Raw genomic sequence first — 24,836 nt, 5'->3', positions numbered from 1 at the left:
GTAACACTGAGCTTCTGGTTTTCCCCTGCTGGTGATGTGAACCTGGTCAAAGCTTGCCCAAAATGTATATATAATGACCAAAATACTATTACCAAATCAATATTTACAAAGATGTGATTAAAGTAATTGAATATGGCTGGCTCAGTTAGTAAAGCATGTGACTCTTAATCTTGGGAATGTAAATTTGAGTCCCACGTTTGGTATAGAGATTACTTAAAAATAAAATCTTTAAAAAATCAAATATGAGGGTGCCTGGGTGGCTCAGTTGGTTGGACGACTGCCTTCAGCTCAGGTCATGATCCTGGAGTCCCGAGATCGAGTCCCGCATCGGGCTCCCAGCTCCATGGGGAGTCTGCTTCTCCCTCTGACCGCCTCGCTCATGTGCTCTCTCACTGTCTCTCTCTCAAATAAATAAATAAAATCTTTAAAAAAAATCAAATATGATACTTTATGAATTAGAAAAGAAACATATTTTTTCATTTATTTATTCTTTTACTTATTGTTTTATTTAGTAGAGATTTATTGAAGATTTCCCATGTGACAAAACTCCACTAGATATTGTTCTTCTCTTCAAGGAGACTACAGGCTAAGAGAAGAGACAACTCAGTCACTTCAACACAGTGCATGGAGGCCAATAATAGATGTTTCCTCCGAGTTTAGTGACATTTGAGGGAAAACCTGATGGTAAAGGAGTGAGTCACAGAAGACAACTCAGGAAATGGATTTCTGGGCAGAGGAGACATACACAGACCCAGAATTAGGAGCACATTTCATTTGTTAGAAGGACATCACATTTCTGAATTAACATTTTGAGGAATCAACTCAGATGTATGGTTTTCTTCAGCAGTGTTTTATGTGGAATTGAAAGGTAGTTCAATTTTCTGAGACTTAAGGCTCGACCAGGTGATTACAAAGAAGGGAATTTGAATGTATAAACAAGGAAGTGATTTTATGCAGGAATCAGGAAATCCAAAGGAGACATGGTAGAAATTATTGATAGAAAAAAACGTGGTAAAGTTAGCACACAGGTGGGTCTGCATGAAGATGGAGAATTGTCCAAGTGATACACTGAAGCATACTGAGAAAAGCATATGTCACATAAAAACACATAAAAGTCAAGGGGAAAAGCAGGTTATAGAGCAAGATTTAGAGTATCATCCCAATTTTGTAAAACTAAATACTTGGGAAAATGCACAACAAAACATTAATAGTGGTTATTGCAGGATGATAGAATTATGAGCCCATTTTATTTTATTCTCTTTGTCTTCTATATTTTCCAAATTTTCTTCATTAAATATATATTGCTTTTGCAATTGAGAGAAAATTAAAAACAGATGTGGTAGCCCAGAAATATGGGAGTAAAACCACACAGGTAATTAAGGACAATCATTCCCAGACCTGAAGAAATGGAGAGTGACATTGGGCACCACAGAAGTATCGCAAGCTGATTCTGAGATGGACAGGCATGCTACATTTACTGTACTTCCTTCACGTCTCTGCCCTGCACCCAACCTCCCTCTTCCTCACCCAGAAAAACACATCGAAACTCCCATACACAGTGAGAAACTCACAGGCTAGCACACACACGTACTTCTGCACTTCCTTCTTCTTAAGATGACAGGAAGCCCTCAGTAAAATTTACATAGGCAACTACACCCAATGCGTCTCTGCACATTTCTGCATGGCTATGAAAAGTCTTGACGGTTTCCTTTGGCATCACATAGTAGGCTTTGGCACAGAGAAAACTGATTTAAGTCAAGACGATTCCCTGTTGAATTATTCAGTTTCCCTCTTCTGCCACCATCTGCCCACTCTCATCTTCACTTACAATAATAAAAAAAAAAAAATTACCAGAGATATATGTATTCCAAGTCCAGTCCTGAAGTTGCAATGCGACAGAAGGACAACAGATGACTCTCAAATTATAGTGATGTTATCAATGCCGCTATCCAGCAACTGGAAATTTCTCTCCAAAAGACCAGCCTCCAGAAATTCCATAGACATTTTCCTTTATACTCCTCTGACAATCCTTATTACGTCTAATTCCAATTCCATCTCCACTGAGAAACAGCACATGAGACTAGCTATTTAAAATTGTTTATTTTAAATTCAGTTCAAAGAACTAAGAATAGGTACAAACTAGGTGTAGATTACTCAATCTTTTTATGAAACTTTTTATTCAGTGTCTTTCCCACCCCTTAATCCTAGCTCTTGGATTTCCATTGCTTCTTGGCTAGTACATTCCACTAATCCAAGAGCTAAGACTTTTTCTTTAATCCCATGTTAGTCCCTGGAAAGGCAGTATTGTTTTGTTTAAGCTGTAGATCTCAATTTCTGTTTCAGTTTGGGCAGGATATATCTTATACTCAACTAGAAGAGATCTCCTAGATTTGCTGCACAACGTATTTTCTAACACAACTTTGATTTGCTTTCTTAAACTCTTCAGCTTTAATTTTGTGGTGACTTGCATGAACTATTCTGGAAAATGCAATATATATGAGTTTAAAAAGTACTTGAGACCTTCAGGGAAATCAAGATACTGTGCACAAGGAGTCCTATTAGTTGAGAAGGCATAAGTATAGGCAGGAGTGATCCTGACACTGACTCAGACAGACCTGTCTTTAAATTCCTCGAGTGCCATTTTTTAGCTAGACGGCCTTTTAAAAATTACTTACCTAATTTAGACACTAATTTCCTTAACTAAAAATAAGATTATAATCATCTAAGACAGTTGTTTTGATGTTTTGGAGCTAATGTGCATACCATTTCCAGTACAGTGACTGGTAGTAACATGTAGTAGTTGACTTCTTTCCCTCCATACCTAGCATTTGAGAATATCTTCTCATCTGTCAGAGGTCAGCTGTAATGTTAGCATATCTTTACCCTAAGGCTAACCTCAAGAATGGAACTTTTTTTTTTAAGACCGGGAACTTTTGAGAGAGAAACATTATCCTGCCTAAGAATTCATATGAGAATGTCAAAGGATGGTTCAACATTCCAACATTCCAATTACACCAAAATTTCTTGGGAATAATCTAGGCCAACTTGAGTAAAGATAACACTTCAAACACCCAGTTGGTACTAAAATCAACCTGATTTTCTTGGATAAGAAAGATACTCCTCAAGGTCATTTGCAAACCTAGCCTAGACAAGATTCCTGGGATCACTCTCCCAGCAGGGAACTGAATCTGAATCTGAATCTGATTCTGACCTTGAAGAAGAAAGAGGGAGGAAGGAGGAGAGGAAGGAAGGAAGGAAGGAAGGAAGGAAGGAAGGACAGAAGGAAGGAAGGAAGGAAAAATGCAAGGAAGGGGAAAGAAAAGGAAGGAAAGAAGGGGGGAAGGAAGGAAGGGGGAAGGAGGAAAAGAAAAAGAAGAGAGTAGTTGAATTTTTAGAGGAGAGACCAAAAAAAAAAAAAATCTGTTAATATTCACCTTCTGACACCCTGTAATTCTGTATTACACATGCAGCAAAACATTAAATTGTAGAGACGCAAATCCCTCTAACAAAATTAATTTTCCTATTCAATTTAGACTTTAATAGTTCTTCAAAGTTATGTAGCAAAATTTTCTAATTGAGCTAAAGAATTGAGAATCTGTTTTGATCGTATTTTTTTTTTTTAAGTGTAACCTCTCTCTCTCTTCTCCATGACCATTTTTTCTCCAGCTTTTCTTTTCTCTAAATTAAGAAAGTAAAACCTCTCCCAGAGAAAACATTCTCAGAAATAGCCCACCAGAAAAACTTAAATGAATAAGAAATCAAAGAAGGATATAATAAGAAATAAAGAATATGATGATCTTGCCTTTGGGTATGGTACTATTTTTGACTTGCTGGTTTAGAGGACTCCTCAGTTTATTTCAGGACTTAGTTTTTGTATTTGGGCATACTGAATTTTCCAGTTTAAGTGATGAGGTGTATCATGTGCTTTGAAGAGTATCATGTGCTTCCTTATTCCTACTGAGATCACAGTAAAGAGAGGAGAGACACAAAGACTGTAAAAACAAGTTAAGATTCATTCTGGCAACACCCAGAAGTTGCAAAGGACCTAGGTGTATGAAAACAAAACCATCAATGCAGAAAACACAATCAAGAAATCCACTTTCCTCCTATTAAATATTTAGCTTTCTTTATTAAATCTGAATTCCAAAAGGCAACACCAGGCTGTAGAAAGGGCTAAGGTATATTTCTCTGAGTGTTTTTCTGCTACATATAATGCTAGTAATTCCAGGAAGAATAGTTTGGAAGTTCTTTGGAGTCAGCTGGGCTTTTGAACACTGAAAGCTCAGGGCCAACAGAAAGAATTCTAAAGCATGACCCCAAATCTCCAAATCAGTCTTGAGACTACATAGTCCTCATGAATCCTTCAGATTTCAGATTGGTGACAGAGTTACCTATGTTCCCAACATTCTACATTAAATAGGTATTTACTGGTCCACAGAAGTAGCCCTGGGAATTGGCCTCCTGGTAATGGGAAACAGAGAGCATCATTGATAGGATAGTAATTTTACCTAAAGCTTTTATATCTTATAATACTGATAATGACCCTGTTTATTATTATATTCTTAGCATCTAGAATAGTGCCTATCTTGTACTAATAGTTGTTAGAATGAATGAATGAATGAATGAATGAAGTGCTTGCATTGTGATATACTCTTAGCTTAACTACTTTTTTATACATCACTGCATTTAATTTACAAGTTAATAATAATTCTATAGGGCATTAGGTATTACTGTCCCTATTTTACAAACAAGATGAACTTCAGAAAGATTAAGCAATTCACCCAAGCTAGAAACAGAGTCGTCTGATTCTAAAACTCCTATAGCAATGGGCCATCATCCCATCTCATCTTCAGTCTTAAAATCAAGAACAATTGATGAACAATTGATGAACCATTTGATACTGGCCTTAATGGGAAAAAATAATTACCTTAAATTATTCTAAAATATCCTTTCCAGAAAGTAAAATTTTCCTTATTTTTTTTTTTTAAAGTGAGAGTGAGAGCTCATGTGGTGGGAGGTTGGGGGGCAGAGGAGGAAAAGAGAGAATCTCAAGCACACTCGGTGTGGAGCCCAAGGAAGAGCTTGATGTCAGGACCCAGAGATCATGACCTGGGCTGACACTTAACTGACTGAGCCAGCCAAGCACCCCAAATTTTTCTGTTTATTCATGCATTCAGGCAACAAATATTTATTAAGAATGGACTGCTATATACCAAAGATATTGCCAGGTTCTGGGATGGTGTAGACTAAGAAGCCTTGATTCCCTGTCCTTGGAGATCTGAAGAGACCACACATAAGTTGAAAGTCATGACACAGAGGGCAAAGCACTTTCAAGAGATGCATAGGGTATTGTGGGCACACAGAAAAAGGAGATCTATATCCTCCTTCTTTAAAAAGTGTCCAAAAATAGGGGCGCCTGGCTGGCTCAGTGAGTTAAAGCCTCTGTCTTAGGCTCAGGTCATGACAGGAACCTGGGATCGAGCCCCACATCGGGCTCTCTGCTCAGCAGGGAGCCTGCTTTCCCCCACCTCTCTCTGTCTGCCTCTTGGCCTACTTGTGATCTCTGTCTGTCAAATAAATAAAATCTTAAAAAAAATAAAATAAAAATGTCCAAAAATAAAATGATGTCAATGAAGACAGCACATGGCTGAAAGTGGATACTCACATAGATATTCAACTGAGATTATCACATGATAATTACCCTCACTGTCTCAGGCTCATTTGTCATTTCCAATTTTGGTAGATTGTCACTCATCCTTTTTCCAGATTAAAAACTCTATATTTTTGTTTATTTGCTTGTTTTTAAAGAGGGAGAGAGAAAGAGAGCAAGAGGAGGGAAGGGGCAGACGGGGAGGGGGAGACTCTTAACCTGGCTCCACGCCCGCTAAGGAGACAACACGGGATTCCGTCTCAGGACCGTGAGATCATGATCCCAGCCAAAATTAAGACTCAAGAGTCCATTGCTTAACCAACTGAACCACCCAGGTGCCCCTGTATTGTTTTCTTTTAATAGGGGTAAAAAACTCTGTGTTAAAATTCTCTGGTATCAGATATTTCATTTTCAAATCTTTTGATAATTTTTACTATTCTCTCTATATTCATCACACTCATTTTAAATCATGAAGCCAAAAATTAAGATCATTCCCTTAAAAAACATTGGAACAATGGTACATATCACATAAAAGAGGAACTCTCCTATTATTCTACTCCTGCTTATATATCCCAGGGTTATGTGGATAGATTTCTATTTATGCAAGCAATTCTTGAGTCACATATCATATTCTTGATAGCCTATCAAGTCCCTTAAACAGACCAAATGCAATTTTTCTATTTCCTCTTTTTCTTTGTAATCACAGTCTTCCAATTTCACCACAGTTTTTGGATTTTCCCCGTCTTTAGAAGTGTTCACGTGTTGTGGGTTTTAGGTTCTCTTCCAAGGAAATTAAAAGTAGTTTAAGAGAAGAAACTAGCCAAAGCAAACAAACACAAATAAGCTGTAGATTCTAATTAAACAAGTCCCTAATGCCACTGTAATTTCTTCTTATTTACAGTAAACATAAACAACCAAAAACTTCTGTCTGTTTATACTAAAATATCCGCCCTACCTTCTAGACCCTGCATTGTGAGTTTCCTGTTGGAAGTCACAAAACAAGGATGCTTTATAGGAGTTCACATTTTTTAAAAAGATTGTGAAACTATTTTGAAAAAATTAAATTATAATCATTCCAACTATCAGCAAAACAGTTAGCTAGAAATACAGAAACACATCCCCATTCAATCCTTCCCCTTAAGTAAGAGTTATCCCTGATTTTTAATTGTAGTTCATTGAAACTCACAGAAAAAGAAGATGAAGATGAAGAAAAAGAAGAAAATTAAAGAAGAAGAAAGAAAGAGAGAGAGGTTGGGAGGGAACAACAGAAATAAAACTAGGATAAAAGCACTAGGTATTTTTTAATGCTTCTGTCACATTCTGTGCTGCACATACAAATACACGTGTATTTGATGTAACAAAGTTACAACCAAAGGATGATAGATGATAATAGCTGAATTTTCTATATCCCAGATATTCCTCCAAAGACTTTTCATGTACCAAATTATTTCATCTCCATAACTCAATTTCTCAATAGTTGAGGAATTGGAGGTACAGAGAAGCTAACTAACTTCCCTAAGCATGCACAGCAAATAAATAACAGAATCAGGCTCAAGAGCAGCACTGTCTACTAGAAATATATTTGAGCCATATATGAGCCACATATGTAAATTTAAACTCTCTAGCAGTCACATTCAAAGAAGAGTTGGATTAAATTAATTCTTATGCATTTTATTTTACACAGTACATTCAAATATTATTTCAACATGCAATTAATTAAAACATGAGATATTTACATTCTTTGATGCATATGAAATTTTCAAAATCCAGTATGCAATTATATTTGTAGCACATATCATTTTGGAGTAGTGAGTCACACTTTAAGCTCTTAATAGGCAAGCATGGCAAGTAGCTACCATTTTGCACAAGGCAGCCCTTAGGTCTGGGCTTTTTTTTAATACGTGATATTGGTCAACCTCAGGCTTTAAAATGATGAACATTTCATATTGGGTAAGCATATTCAACTTACATCAATAAACATCAGTTCTAAATAACCATGCAAGTATTTTATTTTGATTTTGACTTGAAAGGTACATGATAGGCACAAACTGAGAATTACATGTTGCCTCTTTTTGAAGAGAATGGGAACCTATTTCATGCAGATGAGCTCAGCCACTCACATTTTGTCACATGCCTCAATTTCACTCTGCAATTTCAGGCCCCCCTTCCATTTCCGTCTGCCTGGGTGTGCTGCTCCTCCTGCCCAGACTCTTCTTCAAACCAACCCCTATTTATCTGAGCTCCTAACACAGATCTTCTTGAGTTTCCATTGGTTCTTGCTGGCTCCCTAATATCTGTGAATGCTCTTCTGTACTTATAGTCTCCTACATCCACTGAAGTTAGATGCTTCTTTGGCCAAAGGAAGGTAACATCTTTGAATCCTGAGTCTCAGCGCTGAGAATGTCCCAGAACACAGAAAGAGTACATGAGGACAAGACCTGTCCCAGGGAGGGGGGTAGAGACAAACACTAGGCAACCTCTTCCCTAGGTCTGATTCTTGGCTCTTTCTTTTGATACTATATCTCTCTTTTTTTGAGGTTTCTGAACACTCTCCAGAGTCACTGTTGAGTAGCTCAATGGGTATTTCTTCTTTCCCTCTCCCATATACCTATAAAGGGGAAACTAGGTTAAAGGAGCATTTGAAGCAGTCCTAGAAGATTAAAATACGAGGTCATGAAAGTGCAGCCTCGGGGGAGTTGAAAGGAAAGAGGAACACCCACCCCCTCCATGTGTCTCTGACAAGTTTCTAGTAGGGAGGTTATGGGCAGATGGTGTGCAAATCAGTCTCAGTTCTCTCTAAGACAAGCTGGGAAACACCCTCTTCTCTCCAATCTTATGATGTCCTACATTTCCTGGGAGCAATTTTTACCCCAGCCAAGAACATGGGGCCACCAAGGACAACCTCAACAATTAGGGTGTCCTAATCCCATTTTACTTCAAAGTACTGCCTTGGAGGCTACATCTTTTCAGACTCCATCTCAAGCTTTTACCTGCATCTTTCTTTATTTTTGATGAGGGTGACAAACAGTCAGGAAGAATACAACTACAGTGGCCATTGATGGTGGATGCCTACAAAATGTTTGGATACACTTCCCTCCTCCAGTCACCTCCTGCCACATGTAAACAACCCAACTTATCTGCAGAATACTTAGTCTTTTCCATGAAAATCCATAATCTTTTTTTATTCCTAAATCTCTTAAGAGTAAGATAGAATGTTAAGTAGAAAGAAAGTAAAAGTCAGAGTAAATGTCAAATCCTGGTCCTAACTTGATCTTTTAAGAGCCAAATGAGTTGGGCAAATTACCTGAGTTCCCCATATCTCAGTTTCTTCTTATATAAAATGGGCAAAATTATAGTGGTCAAGTCTGCCTCATGGTATTATTGTGAGATTCCAATGAGGTTATATATATATATATAGGTGCTTAGCAAAGTGTCAGGTGCTAGTTGTGAAAGTTGTGGAGTTCAAATCATTAATTTGTATCATAAAAAGTACTGTGGAGGATGTATTGATTTTTCCATAACTTATAACTTCTAGGCTGATCTAAAATATCCCAAGTAAAAAATTGTATTTTTATACCATTTATTTTTCCCTTGATGTAGAGCTACCTCTGAGAGACCAAGGTGAAGGCTCTGCAGATGGCTATTACTTTGACATACAAAAAATAAATAAATAAAACTCTAAATGACTTGCTTTTCCATTATCTTGTTTAATCTTCATAAAATGAAGCAAATCTAAAGGCATATGTTATGGTTACAGATTAATAGTAAAACAGAGTAAAGCAAACATTCCAGGCCATCAGGAATTCTTCCCAATTGTCCAACCTCCCATTCATCATGAAGCATCTGAGAGTTGTCTGAAAGCCAGAAAACTGGATTGCCTAAATACTTTTTCTTGTATTGTTTCCTTCTATGTCCATGGTACTCAAACTTTAGGATGCATGGAATTACTATACATAGTTTTTTCTTTAAATAAGCAAATCCAAGTGAACCAAATTTTCCAGGGCTTCTAAGATTGATGGGGCAATGGGACAAAATATAAAGTTTTGGATACTTTTAATTTAATTGTGTAATTCAAAAAGTGAAGCACTAAATTGTTCCAGACACTATTTTAAGAGCTCTATAAATATTAACTAATTTAGTCTTCAGAGAAAACTGGTGAGGTAGGTACTGGTTTTATCTGCCATTTTACAGATGAAGAAGTGGGCTCAGCTAGAGGAATAGCCGAGTTCCAAATCCCTGTTATTAGTTTTACATTGAGTTTATTAGTGACAATGCATAGTCCTGACTAGAAAGTAAAGGCATGGAAATGAAGATATACCCACTTAATAACTTGCCCAATATTTTTGGAATATATTGTAGTATTGTTTAAACCTAGTTGAATGTTCCCTTAAAGAATCTTAAAGAGGGCACCTGGGTGGCTCAGTGGGTTAAGCCGCTGCCTTCGGCTCAGGTCATGATCTCAGGGTCCTGGGATCGAGTCCCACATCGGGCTCTCTGCTCAGCGGGGAGCCTGCTTCCTCCTCTTTCTCTCTCTGCCTGCCTCTATGCCTACTGATCTCTCTCTGTCAAATAAATAAAAAGTCTTAAAAAAAAAAAAAAAAAAAAGAGTCCGATATTTAAAAAAAAAAAAAAAAAAAAAAAAAAAGAATCTTAAAGAATAAATTAAACAGAAAAATTTTTAAAGATTATTTTCGTCTGGTAATATAAACCAACTAGTCTATTAAAAATCATTGCTCCTTCTCTACCTTTTTTTCTGCAATTCCTTCTTTCTTTCCTTCTCTTTTTTCTGTCTCATTAAACTTTAGGTATACATTTGGTTAAAATATACAGGAAGGGAAGAAAAGAGGCAACATGGTGGTGAATGTACTGTAAGAAACAGGTCTCCACAGACCTCTTACAGACAGACATTTCCATTTATTACCAGACAGATTAGTTGCAGTGATTATACTCTCCTGATAGCTTCATATTCATTTGCTTATGCAACAATATTTGAATACCTACCATTTAACAGGGACTGTTCCAGATGCTGAGCATGAGGGAATGAATTAAACATGCAAAATCTATGCCTTGGTGGAATATAGTATCCCAGCAGGAAGAGGTAGATAATAAAAAAAGGAAATAATAAAGTAAAGTGTAAATTGTCCTAATGGGCAATGAAGTAAAATAAACAGAGAAGCAAGATAATGAGAATCTGTGTAGGAGAGGGAGGAAGAGTCTGGCAAATTTAGATCAGGTAGTCAAAGAAGTCTTCTTTGAAAAGAGCATGAGCAGGGGGAGGAAGTAAGCCATGCTGATATCTAGGGAGTAGCACTGCAGACAGAGAGAAGAGCAAGTATATGGGTTCTAAGGCAGCAGCATGCAGGAGCAGGGAGGTCAGAAGAACTTGGGTGCAATGAATGGTGGAAGCCTTTAGATGCCTTGGTAAGGATCTGATCTTAACCTAACTGGGCTGGGCAATCATAAGACTTTGAACAGTGGAATGAAACTGTTCTCATTGTTTTAATAGGATTATTATTTTTTTTTATTTTATTTTTTCAGTGTTCCAAGATTCATTGTTTATGCACCACACCCAGTGCTCCATGCAATACATGCCCTCCTTCATACCCACCACCAGGCTGACTCTGAAAACAGATTTAAGTGGCGGCAACAATAGAAATCGAAGAGCAGTTCATAGACTATGACAAATCATCTACTCAAGAGATGATGGGGCTTTGAGCAAAGTATTAATGGGGAGATGAGGAGAAGTCAGACTCTAAAATTATTTTGAAGGTTGAGTCAACAGATTTGTCGAAGGATTGAATATATGAAATGAGAGAAAGGAAAACTAGGCTTTGAACAAATATGTGAATGGAAGTTCATTTTTTTTTTTTTTTAAAGCAGGCTCCATACCCACCTTGAACATACAACTCAGGGCTTGAACATACAACCCTGAGATTAAGACCTGAGCTGAGATCAAGAGTCACTCAGTGGACTGAACCACCCAGATGTCCCAGACATATATATATATATTTTTTTAATGAGCGAAAAGTAGAGGAGGAGTAGGCTTATTGTGGTTCAGGATATCTGATTAGGACAAGATACCTATTAAATAGCCAAGTGAGTATGGGGCTGGTATTCAGAGGGTAGGTGTAAAATTGGAATTTAATTTGTGAGTCATCAGCATAAAGATGACATTTAAACTCATGAGCCAGGATGAGATCATCCAAAGAGTGAATATAGATAAAAAAAGAGAAGTAGCCCAAAATTGAATCCTGGGTAATGCCAACATCTGGGAAAAAAAAAAAGAAGAAGAAGAAGAACAAAGGAAGGAAAGAAGGAAGGAAGAAGGAAAGGAAAAATGCAGAGAAAAGTAAAGTAAAGAAAGTAATAAGTAAAGAAAGAAAAAGAACATGGGAAGAAACCAGATAAAGAAAGAGACTGAAAGGGAGTGGCCAGAAGTAGAAAGAAAATAAGAAATGTTGGTGGCCTTCAAGGTACATGAAAGAAGCATTTCAAGACATCCAACTGGAAGTAATGGAATGGAGTAAAAGAAACTTCAGAGAAGCCCATGCCTACCTTTCAGAGCAACATGGGTACTTTTGACTATATCTTTCATCCATTTAAACACCCAGATACTGTAGTGAAACTTATTGTAGCAATATGTGGTAGAATAGAGAGTTACTTACACAACAATCTCGGAACAACTTCCTCAGACTCCGATTTCCCATAGAATTCATCTCAAAAAGCAACATGAGCTTCACTAGAAATAGGGAAGCCATTTACTAATGCAAAAGAAACATGAAACTAAGACCTAAAGTGACTGCATTTTCTCACATTATGGAAACAATGAAGAAAAACTGTCAGTTAAAGGGGCATCTCTCTGCCATTCACACAGTCCAGTGTTTCTTCTACATTTGGAGCTATTCTCATAGTCCCTATAATCTACCTGCTATTACTGTGATTTCTATTAGACTTCAAGTGGAAGGCAAGGATGGGAGGTCTTACTCAGGTAATCTAGCACAGCATAGGTATTTAAGACTTTTTCTTGAATGCATAAATGAAGGTCAGATTTTGCAGACATTGAGCAAAAAATGGGGGAGTAAGGTATATAATGCACTCTTTAAAAAACCAGAAAAGAAGATGAAAGGTCCATATAACCTAATACTGAGAGCACACAATGGTAGAATCTATCTGGGAATCAGTTTCCTTAATCTCACCATAACTAGGAGTATTTTATTTTATTTCAGTCCTAAGCAATTACCATAATTAATAAAAATATTTTCGCCTTTATTGCTTTTCTTGCTATAATTATTGTGAACTTTAAGTTTGTTCCTTTGATGTAAGAAGTGCCCTGCTTTACAAAATGACAGTTTGAAATATGGTAGAATCCCTGCTTAAATTTCTCAAGTAAATAGAGTTCATTGTACTTCAGCTGAAATAAAATGCTACCATGATTTCTAAAAAAAAAAAAAAAAAAATGTTTGGTGCCCACAATGTGCAAAGTGCTGCTCCAGAAACAATCACAAGTAAAATGCCACCTTTATTCCCCAAAAGCTTATAGTTTGTGAGTGAAAACAAAAACAAACAAACAAACAAAAACAAGCTTGGGGAATGTCCTCTGACATTAATGCATAAAGTCCTATACAGTTCTAGATGAACAAGGGATCAGTTAGGTCTGATAGGATATCGAAAGTTTCGTCCTTTAAAATAGACATTAAAATTGGACTTTGAATGATTTTTTTTTCTAGGAAAATATGAGAAAATTATTCCAGGAAGAAGAGTCTGAATGAAAGTGTAGAAAATGTTTCTGGTGTTGAAGTGACAATAGTAGCATGGTGAGAAAGAGATGGGAAAAGAGCAGGAGGAGGATGAGAGACAGAAAGGAGACATTTCACTATCTAGTGGTAGAGCTAAGAAAACAGAAGATGATCAATAGTTCACATGTATTTTTTTTATGTATTACTGCTCAGCTCTGTTGAGTAAATGAAGTGAGTAATAATACTGTGCTCTGTAGAAACCCCCTGACCAAGTTTTGCTTAACTATTGAAGTTGACAGTTTAGAAGCTCCAGGCCTTCAGGGAACCAGGATTAATCTACATTTCACTAGATTCAGGGGCTAAACCAACATGGGCAAAAGAAGGAAGGATCATATGGTTAGTTGAACTATGCAGAGGTGGTGATGGAATGGATAACAAGGGGAAGTCTGAGTAGAAATGAAACTTCAAACAAGAGACATATATATGTATACATGTATATATTTAACACTTGCTAAATTTATAATTACAGCCATTCAAAACATTTGATGTTAAACTTTTTGCAAGTTAAGTGCAAGTAAAAATAAGAGGCATTTAATTGTAATCCTTAACATTCAACAATTAAAACTTTTCCAAAAGGAGATTTTAAGATTTTGTCATTTTTTAACAATTTTTTTGCATTTTTCACTAATAAAAAAATATGAAAGTATTTAGAAAAGATAATCAAAGAACAGAGACCTAAACATACAATACGCTGTTCTGGTTTTTTATTAATTTTTTTAATTTTTTATAAACATATAATGTATTATTAGCCCCAGGGGTACAGGTTTGTGAATTGCCAGGTTTGCACACTTCACAGCACTCACCATAGCACATACCCTCCCCAATGTCCATAACCCCACGACTCTCTCCCTACCCCCCTCCCCCACTGCCACGCTCAGTTTGTTTTGTGAGATTAAGAGTCTCTTCTGGTTTGTCTCCCTCCTAATCCCATCTTGTTTTGTTTATTCTTTTCCTACCCCCCAAACTCCCCACAATGCATCTCCACTTCCTCATATCAGGGAGATCATATGATAGTTTTCTTTCTCTGATTGACTTATTTCGCTAAGCATAATACCCTCTAGTTCCATCCACATCATCACAAATGGCAAGATTTCATTTCTTTTGATGGCTGCATAGTATTCCATTGTATATATATACCACATCTTCTTTAGCCATTCGTCTGTTGATGGACATCTAGGTTCTTTCCATAGTTTGGCTATTGTGGACGTTGCTGCTATAAACATTTGGGTGCACGTGCCTCTTCAGATCACTACATTTGTAACTTGCTGGATCGTAAGGTAGCTCTATTTTCAACTTTTTGAGGAACCTCCATGCTGTTTTCCAGAGTGGCTGCACCAGCTTGCATTCCCACCAGCAGTGTAGGAGGGTTCCCCTTTCTCCACATCCTCACCAGCATTTGTCATGTCCTGACTTCTTAATTTTAGCTATTCTGACTGGTGTGAGGTAGTATCTCATTGTGGTTTTGATTTGTATTTCCCTGATGCCGAGAGACGTGGAGCACTTATTCATGTGTCTGTTGGCCATCTGGACGTCTTCTTTGCAGAAATGTCTGTTCATGTCCTCTGTCCATTTCTTGATTGAATTATTTGTTCTTTGGGTCTTGAGTTTGCTAAGCTCTTTATAGATTTTGGATACTAGCCCTTTATCTGATATGTCATTTGCAAATATCTTCTCCCATTCTGTCAGCTGTCTTTTGGTTTTGTTGACTGTTTCCTTTGCTGTGCAAAGCTTTTGATCTTGATGAAATCCCAATAGTTCATTTTTGCCCTTGTTTTCCTTGCCTTTGGTGATATTCCTAGGAAGATGTTGCTGCGGCTGAGGTCGAAGAGGTTGCTGCCTGTGTTCTCCTCAAGGATTTTGTTGGATTACGTTGTCACATTGAGGTCCTTCACCCATTTTGAGTCTATTTTCATGTGTGGTGTAAGGAAATGGTCCAATTTCATTTTTATGCATGTGGCTGTCCAATTTTCCCAACACCATTTATTGAAGAGGCTGCCTTTTTTCCACTGGACATTCTTTCCTGCTTTGCCGAAGATTAGTTGACCATAGAGTTGAGGGTCTATTTCTGGGCTCTCTATTCTATGTCATTGATCTATGTGTCTGTTTTCGTGCCAGTACCATACTGTCTTGATGATGACAGCTTTGTAATAGAGCTTGAAGTCTGGAATTGTGATGCCACCAACTGTGGCTTTCTTTTTCAATATTCCTTTGGCTATTCTAGGTCTTTTCTGGTTTCATATAAATTTTAGGATTATTTGCTCTATTTTTTTGAAAAATAATGGATGGGATTTTGATAGGGATTGCATTAAATGTGTAGATTGCTTTAGGTAGCATAGACATTTTCACAATATTTTTTCTTTCAATCCAGGAGCATGGAACATTTTTCCATTTCTTTGTGTTTTCCTCAATTTCTTTCATGAGTACTTTATAGTTTTCTGAGTATAAATTCTTTGCCTCTTCGGTTAGGTTTATTCCTAGGTATCTTGTGGTTTTTGGTGCAATTATAAATGGGATTGACTCCTTAATTTCTCTTTCTTCTGTCTTGTTGTTGGTGTGAAGAAATGCAACTGATTTCTGTGCATTGATTTTATATCCTGATACTTTACTGAATTCCTGTACAAGTTCTAGCAGATTTGGAGTGGAGTCTTTTGGATTTTCCACATATAGTATCATATCATCTGCAAAGAGTGATAGTTTGACTTCTTCTTTGTCAATTTGGATGCCTTTAATTTCTTTTTGTTGTCTAATTGCTGAGGCTAGGACTTCTAGTACTATGTTGAATAGCAGTGGTGATAATGGAAATCCCTGTCGTGTTCCTGACCTTAGCGGAAAAGCTCTGTTTTTCTCCATTGAGGATGATATTTGCAGTAGGTTTTTCATACATGGCTTTGATAATATTGAGGTATGTGCGCTCTATCCCTACACTTTGAAGAGTTTTGATCAGGAAGGGATGCTCACTGTACTGATTTTTACATTTCCTTTTTACGAAGTTACTATGAGTGATATATCCATTTTTCTACTTCACCTGAAAAGTCAAATCTTATCTACTTCTTGGAACTTTTATAAAAATATATAGCAAATGACACTGCAGACAAAGGGCTGATATCCAAGATCTATAAAGAACTCCTCAAACTCAACATTCAAAAAAACAGATAATCACATCAAAAAATGGGCAAAAGACATGAGCAGACACTTCTCCAAAGAAGACATACAAATGGCTAACAAACACATGAAAAAAATGTTCATCATCATTAACCATCAGTAAGATTCAAATCCAAACCACATTGAGATAGCACCTTACATCAGTTAGAATGGCCAAAATTAACAAGACAGTAAACAAGTATTGGAGGTGATGTGGAGAAAGGGGAACCCTCATACACTGTTGGTGGGAATGCAAGTTGGTGCAGTCACTTTGGAAAACAGTGTGGAGATTCTTTAAGAAATTAAAAATAGAACTACCCTATTACCCTGCAATTGCATTACTGGATATTTACCCCAAAGATACAGATGTAGTGAAAAGAAAGACCATCTGTACCCCAATGTTCATAGCAGCAAAGGCCACAGTCACCAAATTGTGGAAAGAGCCAAGAGGCCCTTCAACAGATGAAAGGTTAAAGAAGATATGGTTCACGTATATAGTGGAATATTGTGTCTCCATCAGAAAGGATGAATACCCAACTTTTGTTCCACCTGGACGAGACTGGAGGAGATTATGCTGAGTGAAATAAGTCAAGAAGAGAGAGTCAAATATCATATGGTTTCACTTACTTGTGGAGCATAAGGAATAACATGGAGGACATTGGGAGAAGGAGAGGAAAAGAGAGTTGGCAGAAATCAGAGGGGGAGATGAACCACGAGAGACTGTGGACTCTGAGAAACAAACTGAAGGTTTTGGAGGGGAGGGGGATAGGGGTTGGGGGAGCCTGGTGGTGGGTATTAAGGAGGGCACGTATTGCATGAAGCACTAGGTGTGATGCATAAACAATGAATCTTGGAACACTGAAATAATAAAATGAAGTTTTAAAAAATATATATATATATAGCTAAGTATTCAATTTATCATTGAAAATAATAATCAATAATATGAAATAACACTATATAATGTAACAAATAATATAAAGAATGACTAATAGTATCAGTAAATTGTGTTTCTTATATGGTTATACATTGAAATCATCAATGCTTATATTTTATTAACATAGAAACCAAAAAAGATTTATATCAATCAAATTAAAGAAAAATCTATTATTTGGGTTAATTTGTAAGTATAAGCATAAAAGAAAAAAGTAGAATACAATAAATCATAAGACCAGAGCAATTGGTCTTAAATAAATAGGATAGAAAGAACTCTAGTTGCTTAACATGAGCATTCCTGAGGAGGGATCTTCAACAGTCACAATCTCCATTAAGCCAAACCTCACTTTATTTTGATCTTTTTGTCATCAATTGTTTGAGCATCTGGCATTTTCATTGACCCACATTTGCCATTTATTTTTATACAGAAGAAAAGGCCAAAGGTATTCCTTTGTTTCCGTTTATTTTTTTTCATCAAGAAAAGAGAAATTTGGAAAGACATTTTTCCTGGGAAGAAAAAGCATTGTGCAGCAGGGAGATGACTGACATTGAGGTCAGTCATGATCTTGGGCCTCTCACTGATATTTTCTGAGCCACAGCATCTTGACCATTAGTCCTGTTTATTTCACAGAAGGCCTGTCTCTTTACGGATAGAGTCAATGTGATATGTGATAACAAAACCCTGTCCAGTGCTACCTCGAGAACTGAGAGAGTTACTGTATGGAAATATACAGTATAAATTGTTTACAATTAGATCCAATTTTGAAATACAGTTGATATTTTATTAGCGAATAGAGAAAGAAATGCTTGTCCACTGGTACCTCAATGCTACAAAATATTAAAAACACAACTCAAAATCTAGGTTATTAGCAGATAATTTTTTTCAAAATATGATTATCCTTAAAGTGTAAGTTTTATAAATAAAGAGTCACATCAGGCATTAGCTTTGATCTTAAAAAATGGAATAACTCAGTTACAGTAAGTTAATATGATATAGTAATAATATAATAATCATAATATAGTAAATAAATATAAAAATAACCCATTGCATGTATGATAAAGTCCAAATTCCACTGTTAGGCATCTGGCTCTATCTACCAGTATACTGCCCACTTCTCCATAATTTTACCTTCTCATTTATTTGGCAATTTAGATTCTAAGCTTCTTTTCAGCATGGTTTTGTCTCTATGGAAGACCTGGTAATATAATTGCAAACGGATACAAGTATAGACCTATTTTTACTTTTATTTTTTTCCCCACCCAGAGCCCTGACTAAAATGAGTAGCTTCACTGCCATTTTTTCTTTATGAGTTGCCTTTTCCATCCGTCTTTTTCATTGGGATGGTAATCCTCTGTGGGTCAGGAGAAAACACAATCCATTCTAACTTCCTATTTTGAGTTATGCCTAAAGTCTATCTCCTAGGTAGCGCCTTCTCGCAGATATTCCACTTTGCATCTTTTTGGCAAGCAAGATCATGCAATGTCCTGTCTCTATTTTTGTGCCAAGAGAAGACCTTTCCATTAAATAAAAAAACCTTCTCTCATAAAATTTAAAATCATGTGTTTTGATCTTAAGGACAGAATGATTAAAATTTACTGCCATTGATATGTTCAGTGAATGTTGCAGATATTTAGAAAGAGTCTATCAACACGTGAAAAAAAATGCTCAACATTACTTGGCATCAGGAAAATACAAATCAAAACCACAATGAGATACCATCTCAAACCAGTCAGAATGGCTAAGATTAATGTATCTTGCCATTAATATCCTTGCCAACATCTGTTGGCAGAGCTTGTTACCACAGCTTCTTCGCATATCTGTTTATCCAAATTAGATGGATTATTGTAATTATACAATAAAAAGTAAATTTTATAAACTGATTAAATGTGAATGAGAAAAGAAAGAAAGGTATCCCTGTGAAAAAGAGCTTTTCTTTTCAGAAAGATTTGCTAAAGATGGTGTACACATAACATTGTGCGACAAACATGGATGATGGGATGGCTCTAACCTTTGGGGGAAAGTTAACATTAAAGCCTTAACAGATTTAGCTCTCAGATTGTTTTACAACTATCTTGAAATCAATACACCTATTGAAAGAAATTCGACCTGGTGTTTATAGGTGAGGCAATTGAAGTGTAGAGAATGGAAGAAATAATATGTGAAATCCAAATTTGCAGACCATCTCGGGATGGGGGGGGAAGCTTTGACCATCAGTCAGAAGATTAGCTTTTCATTTCACATAACAATTTTAGATACATATAAAATCATATTTTATCATTCTCCACTGTGATCAACATTCTCATTTGTCCTAATCACTACTGGATTGAATCAAATCAAGCAGGATGGATTTCACTGTACTATCTTAGGACAAGATCCAGTATCAGCACTGAGTAATATGAAATGCATGTTTAGATTATTTTAATTTAACCTCAAAACCTACAGTTATAATTTCCCCTCACGTTGATTCTGTCACCACACTAAGATCTCCCTGGAACACCAGCATACAAGATTACTAAAAAAGCAACACAGTGGGGCGCCTGGGTGGCTCAATGGGTTAAGCCGCTGCCTTCAGCTCAGGTCATGATCTCAGGGTCCTGGGATCGAGTCCTGCATCGGGCTCTCTGCTCAGCAGGGAGCCTGCTTCCTTCTCTCTCTCTCTGCCTGCCTCTCAGTGTACTTGTAATTTCTCTCTGTCAAATAAATAAATAAGATCTTTAAAAAAAAAAAAAAAAGCAACACAGTGGCCCAAAGAAATCTTTTCATTCCTATCATCCAAGGCCTACAGAAAGAAAAGAGTAGATTCCTAGCTTATCTTCTGTGCACAAAGCCAAAAAGCCTCCTTCCTAGCAAAAGGTTAATAAAACTTGTCCTAAGCAATTAATTGAATTTCTAGGGAAAAAACAAACTAACTACCTACCTAAACCAGAACTACATGGATAAGGGACAAAAAAGGTCTTGCAACTTGAAAGAAAAATTTAATAAACAAATCAATAATTCCTGGAAGAAGAAGGAAGATAATCTTACAAAACCTATCTTACTCATTTTTTATTTATTTCTCCTATTTTGTAGTGAAGATTAAGTTAGCTGAAAGGACAAGTTTTCAGCTTCCTCATTTTGACTTAACTTGTTTTTCTGGATTCCACCCTTGGGCTCTCCTTAGGGCCCAGCAATTTAGCCCAGTGAGACCATTTTGAAACAAACACCCATGTTTAGAACTCACCGTTGACACAACAACCTGAGTTTTGTGGTGATTTCTAAAAGGATAAATAGATCCACCACTTTCCAGATTTCACAGAAGCCACCGAACTTGAAGCAGGCTGCCATGACCAGCCAGTCGCAGGGGATCCACCAGCTCCTTCAGGCAGAAAAAAGAGCCAAGGACAAGCTAGAGGAAGCCAAGAAGAGTAAGTCTCCATTCTTTCTGACCTATGAGAAATTTGTTACAAAATGGATGAGGTGGGGGCAGTGAAATAATATGCGCCTTTAGCAGCAGGCAGACTCTGGTTCAAACTCTGGCTCCACTATAATCCCTCAGAATCCTTTGGCCAATTCATTGAAACTACCCAATCATATTTCCCTATGGCCATAGCGGGAACAAAATCCTCTAACTCAGAGCCTTTGGAGAGATCATGTGTTAAATGAAATGATAATGGACATTGAAATTACAGGAAGACATGACCTTAAGTCTTGTCTCTGCAACTTCCTTAATGTTGTCACGCCTCAGTTTCTCAATATTGTGAAATGATTAAGAGATAGACAACTTCCAAAATGAATCTACTTATTAGTGAGAGAACTTGAGCAAGTTACTTACCCTTCGTACACATCGGTTTTTGTTTCTGTAAAATTGTGATAACAGTTAATAGCTCTTTCTCATCCCTTTAATAATATTTTCATTTTATTCTCATTTTCTAACTTTCTTTTTACTTAGCCATACATCTATATATTAGCACAGAATGTTCTCAGTAAAAGTCAACCCCCTTTTTACTCCCTTTGATATTCACCACAACTATGTGAATGAGATGTTACTATTATTTCCATTTTATGTGTGTAGAGACTCAAGTTCATTGTTTGCCAGAGTTCATATTTTAAAAATAGAAAACACACACAGGCACCACACTTAATCCTTATCTTATTTACTACTCCTCGCAAAAACTCTTACTGCAAAGACAAAAGGTGACGCTTAGATAAATTATGCAGCTTGCCCAAGGTCACACAGAGGGTAAAGGTTATAGACAAGATTTGGACAGAGTCTGATTTCCAAGCAAAGATCTTAACTGTACTACACAACATTTATATAATTTTTATTATGAATAAACTAACATATTGTAGATTAACAACTCAAATTCAGGTTCCCTGGGGCAAGACATATGTTTTCTCCACTATCTCGTTTCATATCACATCATTACTTAATCTATAACAATTTGTGTCATTTACCGTCTTCTTAATATATGTCTTGCATCTGCAATTCAATTCAAAGTTCAACAAGACAGGAGCTATGTTTTTAAAATGTTGCTTATATGATTCTTTGGATGACTATAGTGACAGGAATAGAGTAGGTAGTGACAAAAGTTTGTTAAAATAGATCGAATGAGACATGTGAACAGTACATTATAATGCAATAGAGGAAGCCAGGAATGAAGCAGCATTCAATCCACGGTCTATTTTTGACCACAGGTAAAATCATGTTTATTTCCTAAGTTATTTCCTGAGCAGTCAGCAATGTAGATACCAACAACAGCAAAAGGAAGACTCCATGTGGAAGGAACTAGAAGAGAAAAAGAAAAAGAAATTAAGACAAACTTTATCTACTTTTCCATTTCTTTATCTGCAACAAACCATGCAAATGACTGCAAAATGGTATGAATGTAATTTGATAGAAAACAAAGCAGTCTTGGACCTGCTAGTTAAAGCAGTATAGATAACGTCTTGATCTTTCATTCAAATTTCTTTAACCACATTTAAAACTTCCAGAACAGAAGTTCAACTTATTTTAAGATGTTTTAATTATATTACCTTTGCTTCCTTATTATGGAAGTAACATAATTACAATATTGGGCACATTAATCAATATTATCGTACGATCCAGATGGTTTTTACCGATATTATGTCTTTTCTCAACGCCGTTAGAGAAGAAAGGATTTGTGAATCATGCAAGTTGTTTGGAAGAGAGAACCCTCAAAACTATCTAGACTCAGATTTATATTTCTGTGTGTGTCATTTAACATCTCTGAGTTTCGCTTTTCTTTTTTTAATAGAAATAGAAGATATATATTATATATATAAATATCAGATATAAATAAAATATAAATAAATATATATTTATTTATATTTGCATATATAAATATAAATAAAATAAAAGCTATATGTATATCAGATATATATATATGTATGTATTTTTATATATATGTATATATATATATATATCAAACTTGTTTTCCTTTCCACTAGTGAATATGCTGTCCTTGGACAATTTTTCCTCAGAAGTCAGTATTGGTCAGTGTTAGACTATGTATTGTCTTATTTTTATACAGAACATTCATTTTTTTGCCAGTAACTTAAATCCCTTGTGTACTTTGTCCCTTGGTCTTCAGTCATAAATATTCAAGCAAATATTCAATTAGTCAAAGTAAATAACCAGGCCTTAAAAACATTTTGGAAAATATTTTTATAAATGTTATTTCCACAACCAACCTCTACCCTTGGTTTTACAGAGAAGGTCGGTCCGTCCCCTTTGCCACAGAAAGCACACAGGCTTTGAGAACAGTTTTCACCAGCTAGAAGCTGTTTTCTTACACAGCTATCAGCAGGTAGCAGTTGGTGGCTACAACTTCAATTACTGTACCCATCATACTTACTTCTTAAGCATTCTGCAGCAAAATAAAATACTACTTTTTTTGCCTGGTATTTTGTAACTCCTCTCATTTCACTAGTTTTATAAGTTATTTATTTATTTAATTTAGTAAGTATTTATTGAGTGCCTACTCTTTGCAGGCCACTTTGGTATAGACACTAATGAGTAGACCTAGACTCTTCCTTCAGCAATGTTCAAGAGATAAATGCATTAAACGAGCACAAAAAGGAGAAAGGAATAATAACATGAGAATACAGATAACCATCGTTTTTATAAATCTGTATATTTCACCTTTTTTTTCCCCATAAAGCAATTCATTTGAAAAATCTAACATATGAAGGCCAAACAGTTTCAGGTGGTGAACACCATCATGGGGAGTCTATGATCACTTTCTCTGTCTTAAATCTATTTATTTGAAAGCTTCTCAGAAATCTGCATATGTAGTCTCTGCTAGAGAGGACTCCTGAATATATATCTAAAAGAAAGAGAGGGAAAGAGAGAGGGAAGGACCTGGGGGTGGCAGGATGGGGGAGAAACCAATAATTCACATGTTTATCATTTGAGAAAAATGCAAGATTAATAAGGTGGTATATTTATATATTATGCCACAAAAATATTAATATATTCCATTAAATAGGACTGCCTCAGATCTCAGTGAAGTTGTTATCTAATACAATATAGGGTATAAATGTTTTGCCTTAAGGGTTATAGATAAAGGTTTATAGACCCGATATATCAGGAATTCTCCAGAAGGCTATAGATCTGTGGAAATGAAATACACAGGTTCCTACTCTCAAAACACTTGTCAGCCACACTGTGGCTGGGGTGGGGTGGGGAGACATTGTGAACAGACTTGAAAAGTTGGGATGTGAGGCAACAGAGTAGAAAAAGCATTGGCTTTTATGTTTCTGTGTATAAGTCATTTAGCATCTCTGAGATTTGCTCTTTTTTTTAAATAGAAATATAAGATATATATGATATATATAAATATCAAGGTTATACATATGGTCATGATGTTTTGAGGATCAGAACACTAAACATAGTGTAGAGTACAATCGAAAAAATCATTTTTATTTTTAAATAACATAATGTGCATATTCATATTTACTATAAGTTGTAAAAATAAAGGAATGGAATAAAAGAACAGGATAAACCAGTTTCATTTCTTTTTACAATTGCCTCCAGTTCTGGGTCAGCTTCTCCTCTAATGAAGGAACCTTGAACTGCTTCTAGTACGTGGCTGGTAAAACTCAAATATCTGTCTCTGTTCACTGATTACAGATAAGATTTGTTAGGTTTTTTTAAAAGATTTTATTTATTTGTTTGAGAGCGAAAGAACAAGCAGGGAAGAGTGACATGGAGAGAGAGAAGCAGACTCCCTGCTTAGCAGGGAGTCTGACTTGGGGCTCCATCCCGGGACCCTGAGATAATGACCTGAGCCAAAGGCGGACACTTAACTGACTG

The 24,836-nt window shown here is 36.3% G+C and overlaps 1 protein-coding gene across 2 annotated transcripts in view; it reads left to right on the top strand.

Moving 5' to 3' along the window:
- The window catches only part of ATP6V1G3 (ATPase H+ transporting V1 subunit G3), a 56,014-nt gene that overhangs the window by 15,080 nt on the left and 16,098 nt on the right, over positions 1-24,836 (top strand). The window contains exon 3 of one of the 2 annotated variants that reach the window (XM_059146544.1): positions 20,808-20,925. The exons of the other annotated variant lie outside the window; for it this stretch is intronic. Within the exon in view, the coding sequence (XP_059002527.1) occupies positions 20,844-20,925 (82 nt within the window). The 5' untranslated portion in view covers positions 20,808-20,843. The remainder of the gene's footprint in view (positions 1-20,807; positions 20,926-24,836) is intronic. 2 annotated transcript variants of the gene reach the window in all.

The sequence above is a fragment of the Mustela lutreola genome, chromosome 14 (assembly GCF_030435805.1).
Source record: "Mustela lutreola isolate mMusLut2 chromosome 14, mMusLut2.pri, whole genome shotgun sequence".
Taxonomy (NCBI): Eukaryota; Metazoa; Chordata; class Mammalia; order Carnivora; family Mustelidae; genus Mustela; species Mustela lutreola.
The sequence above is the reverse complement of the archived record's forward strand: the minus strand, read 5'-3'. Positions and strand labels throughout refer to the sequence as shown.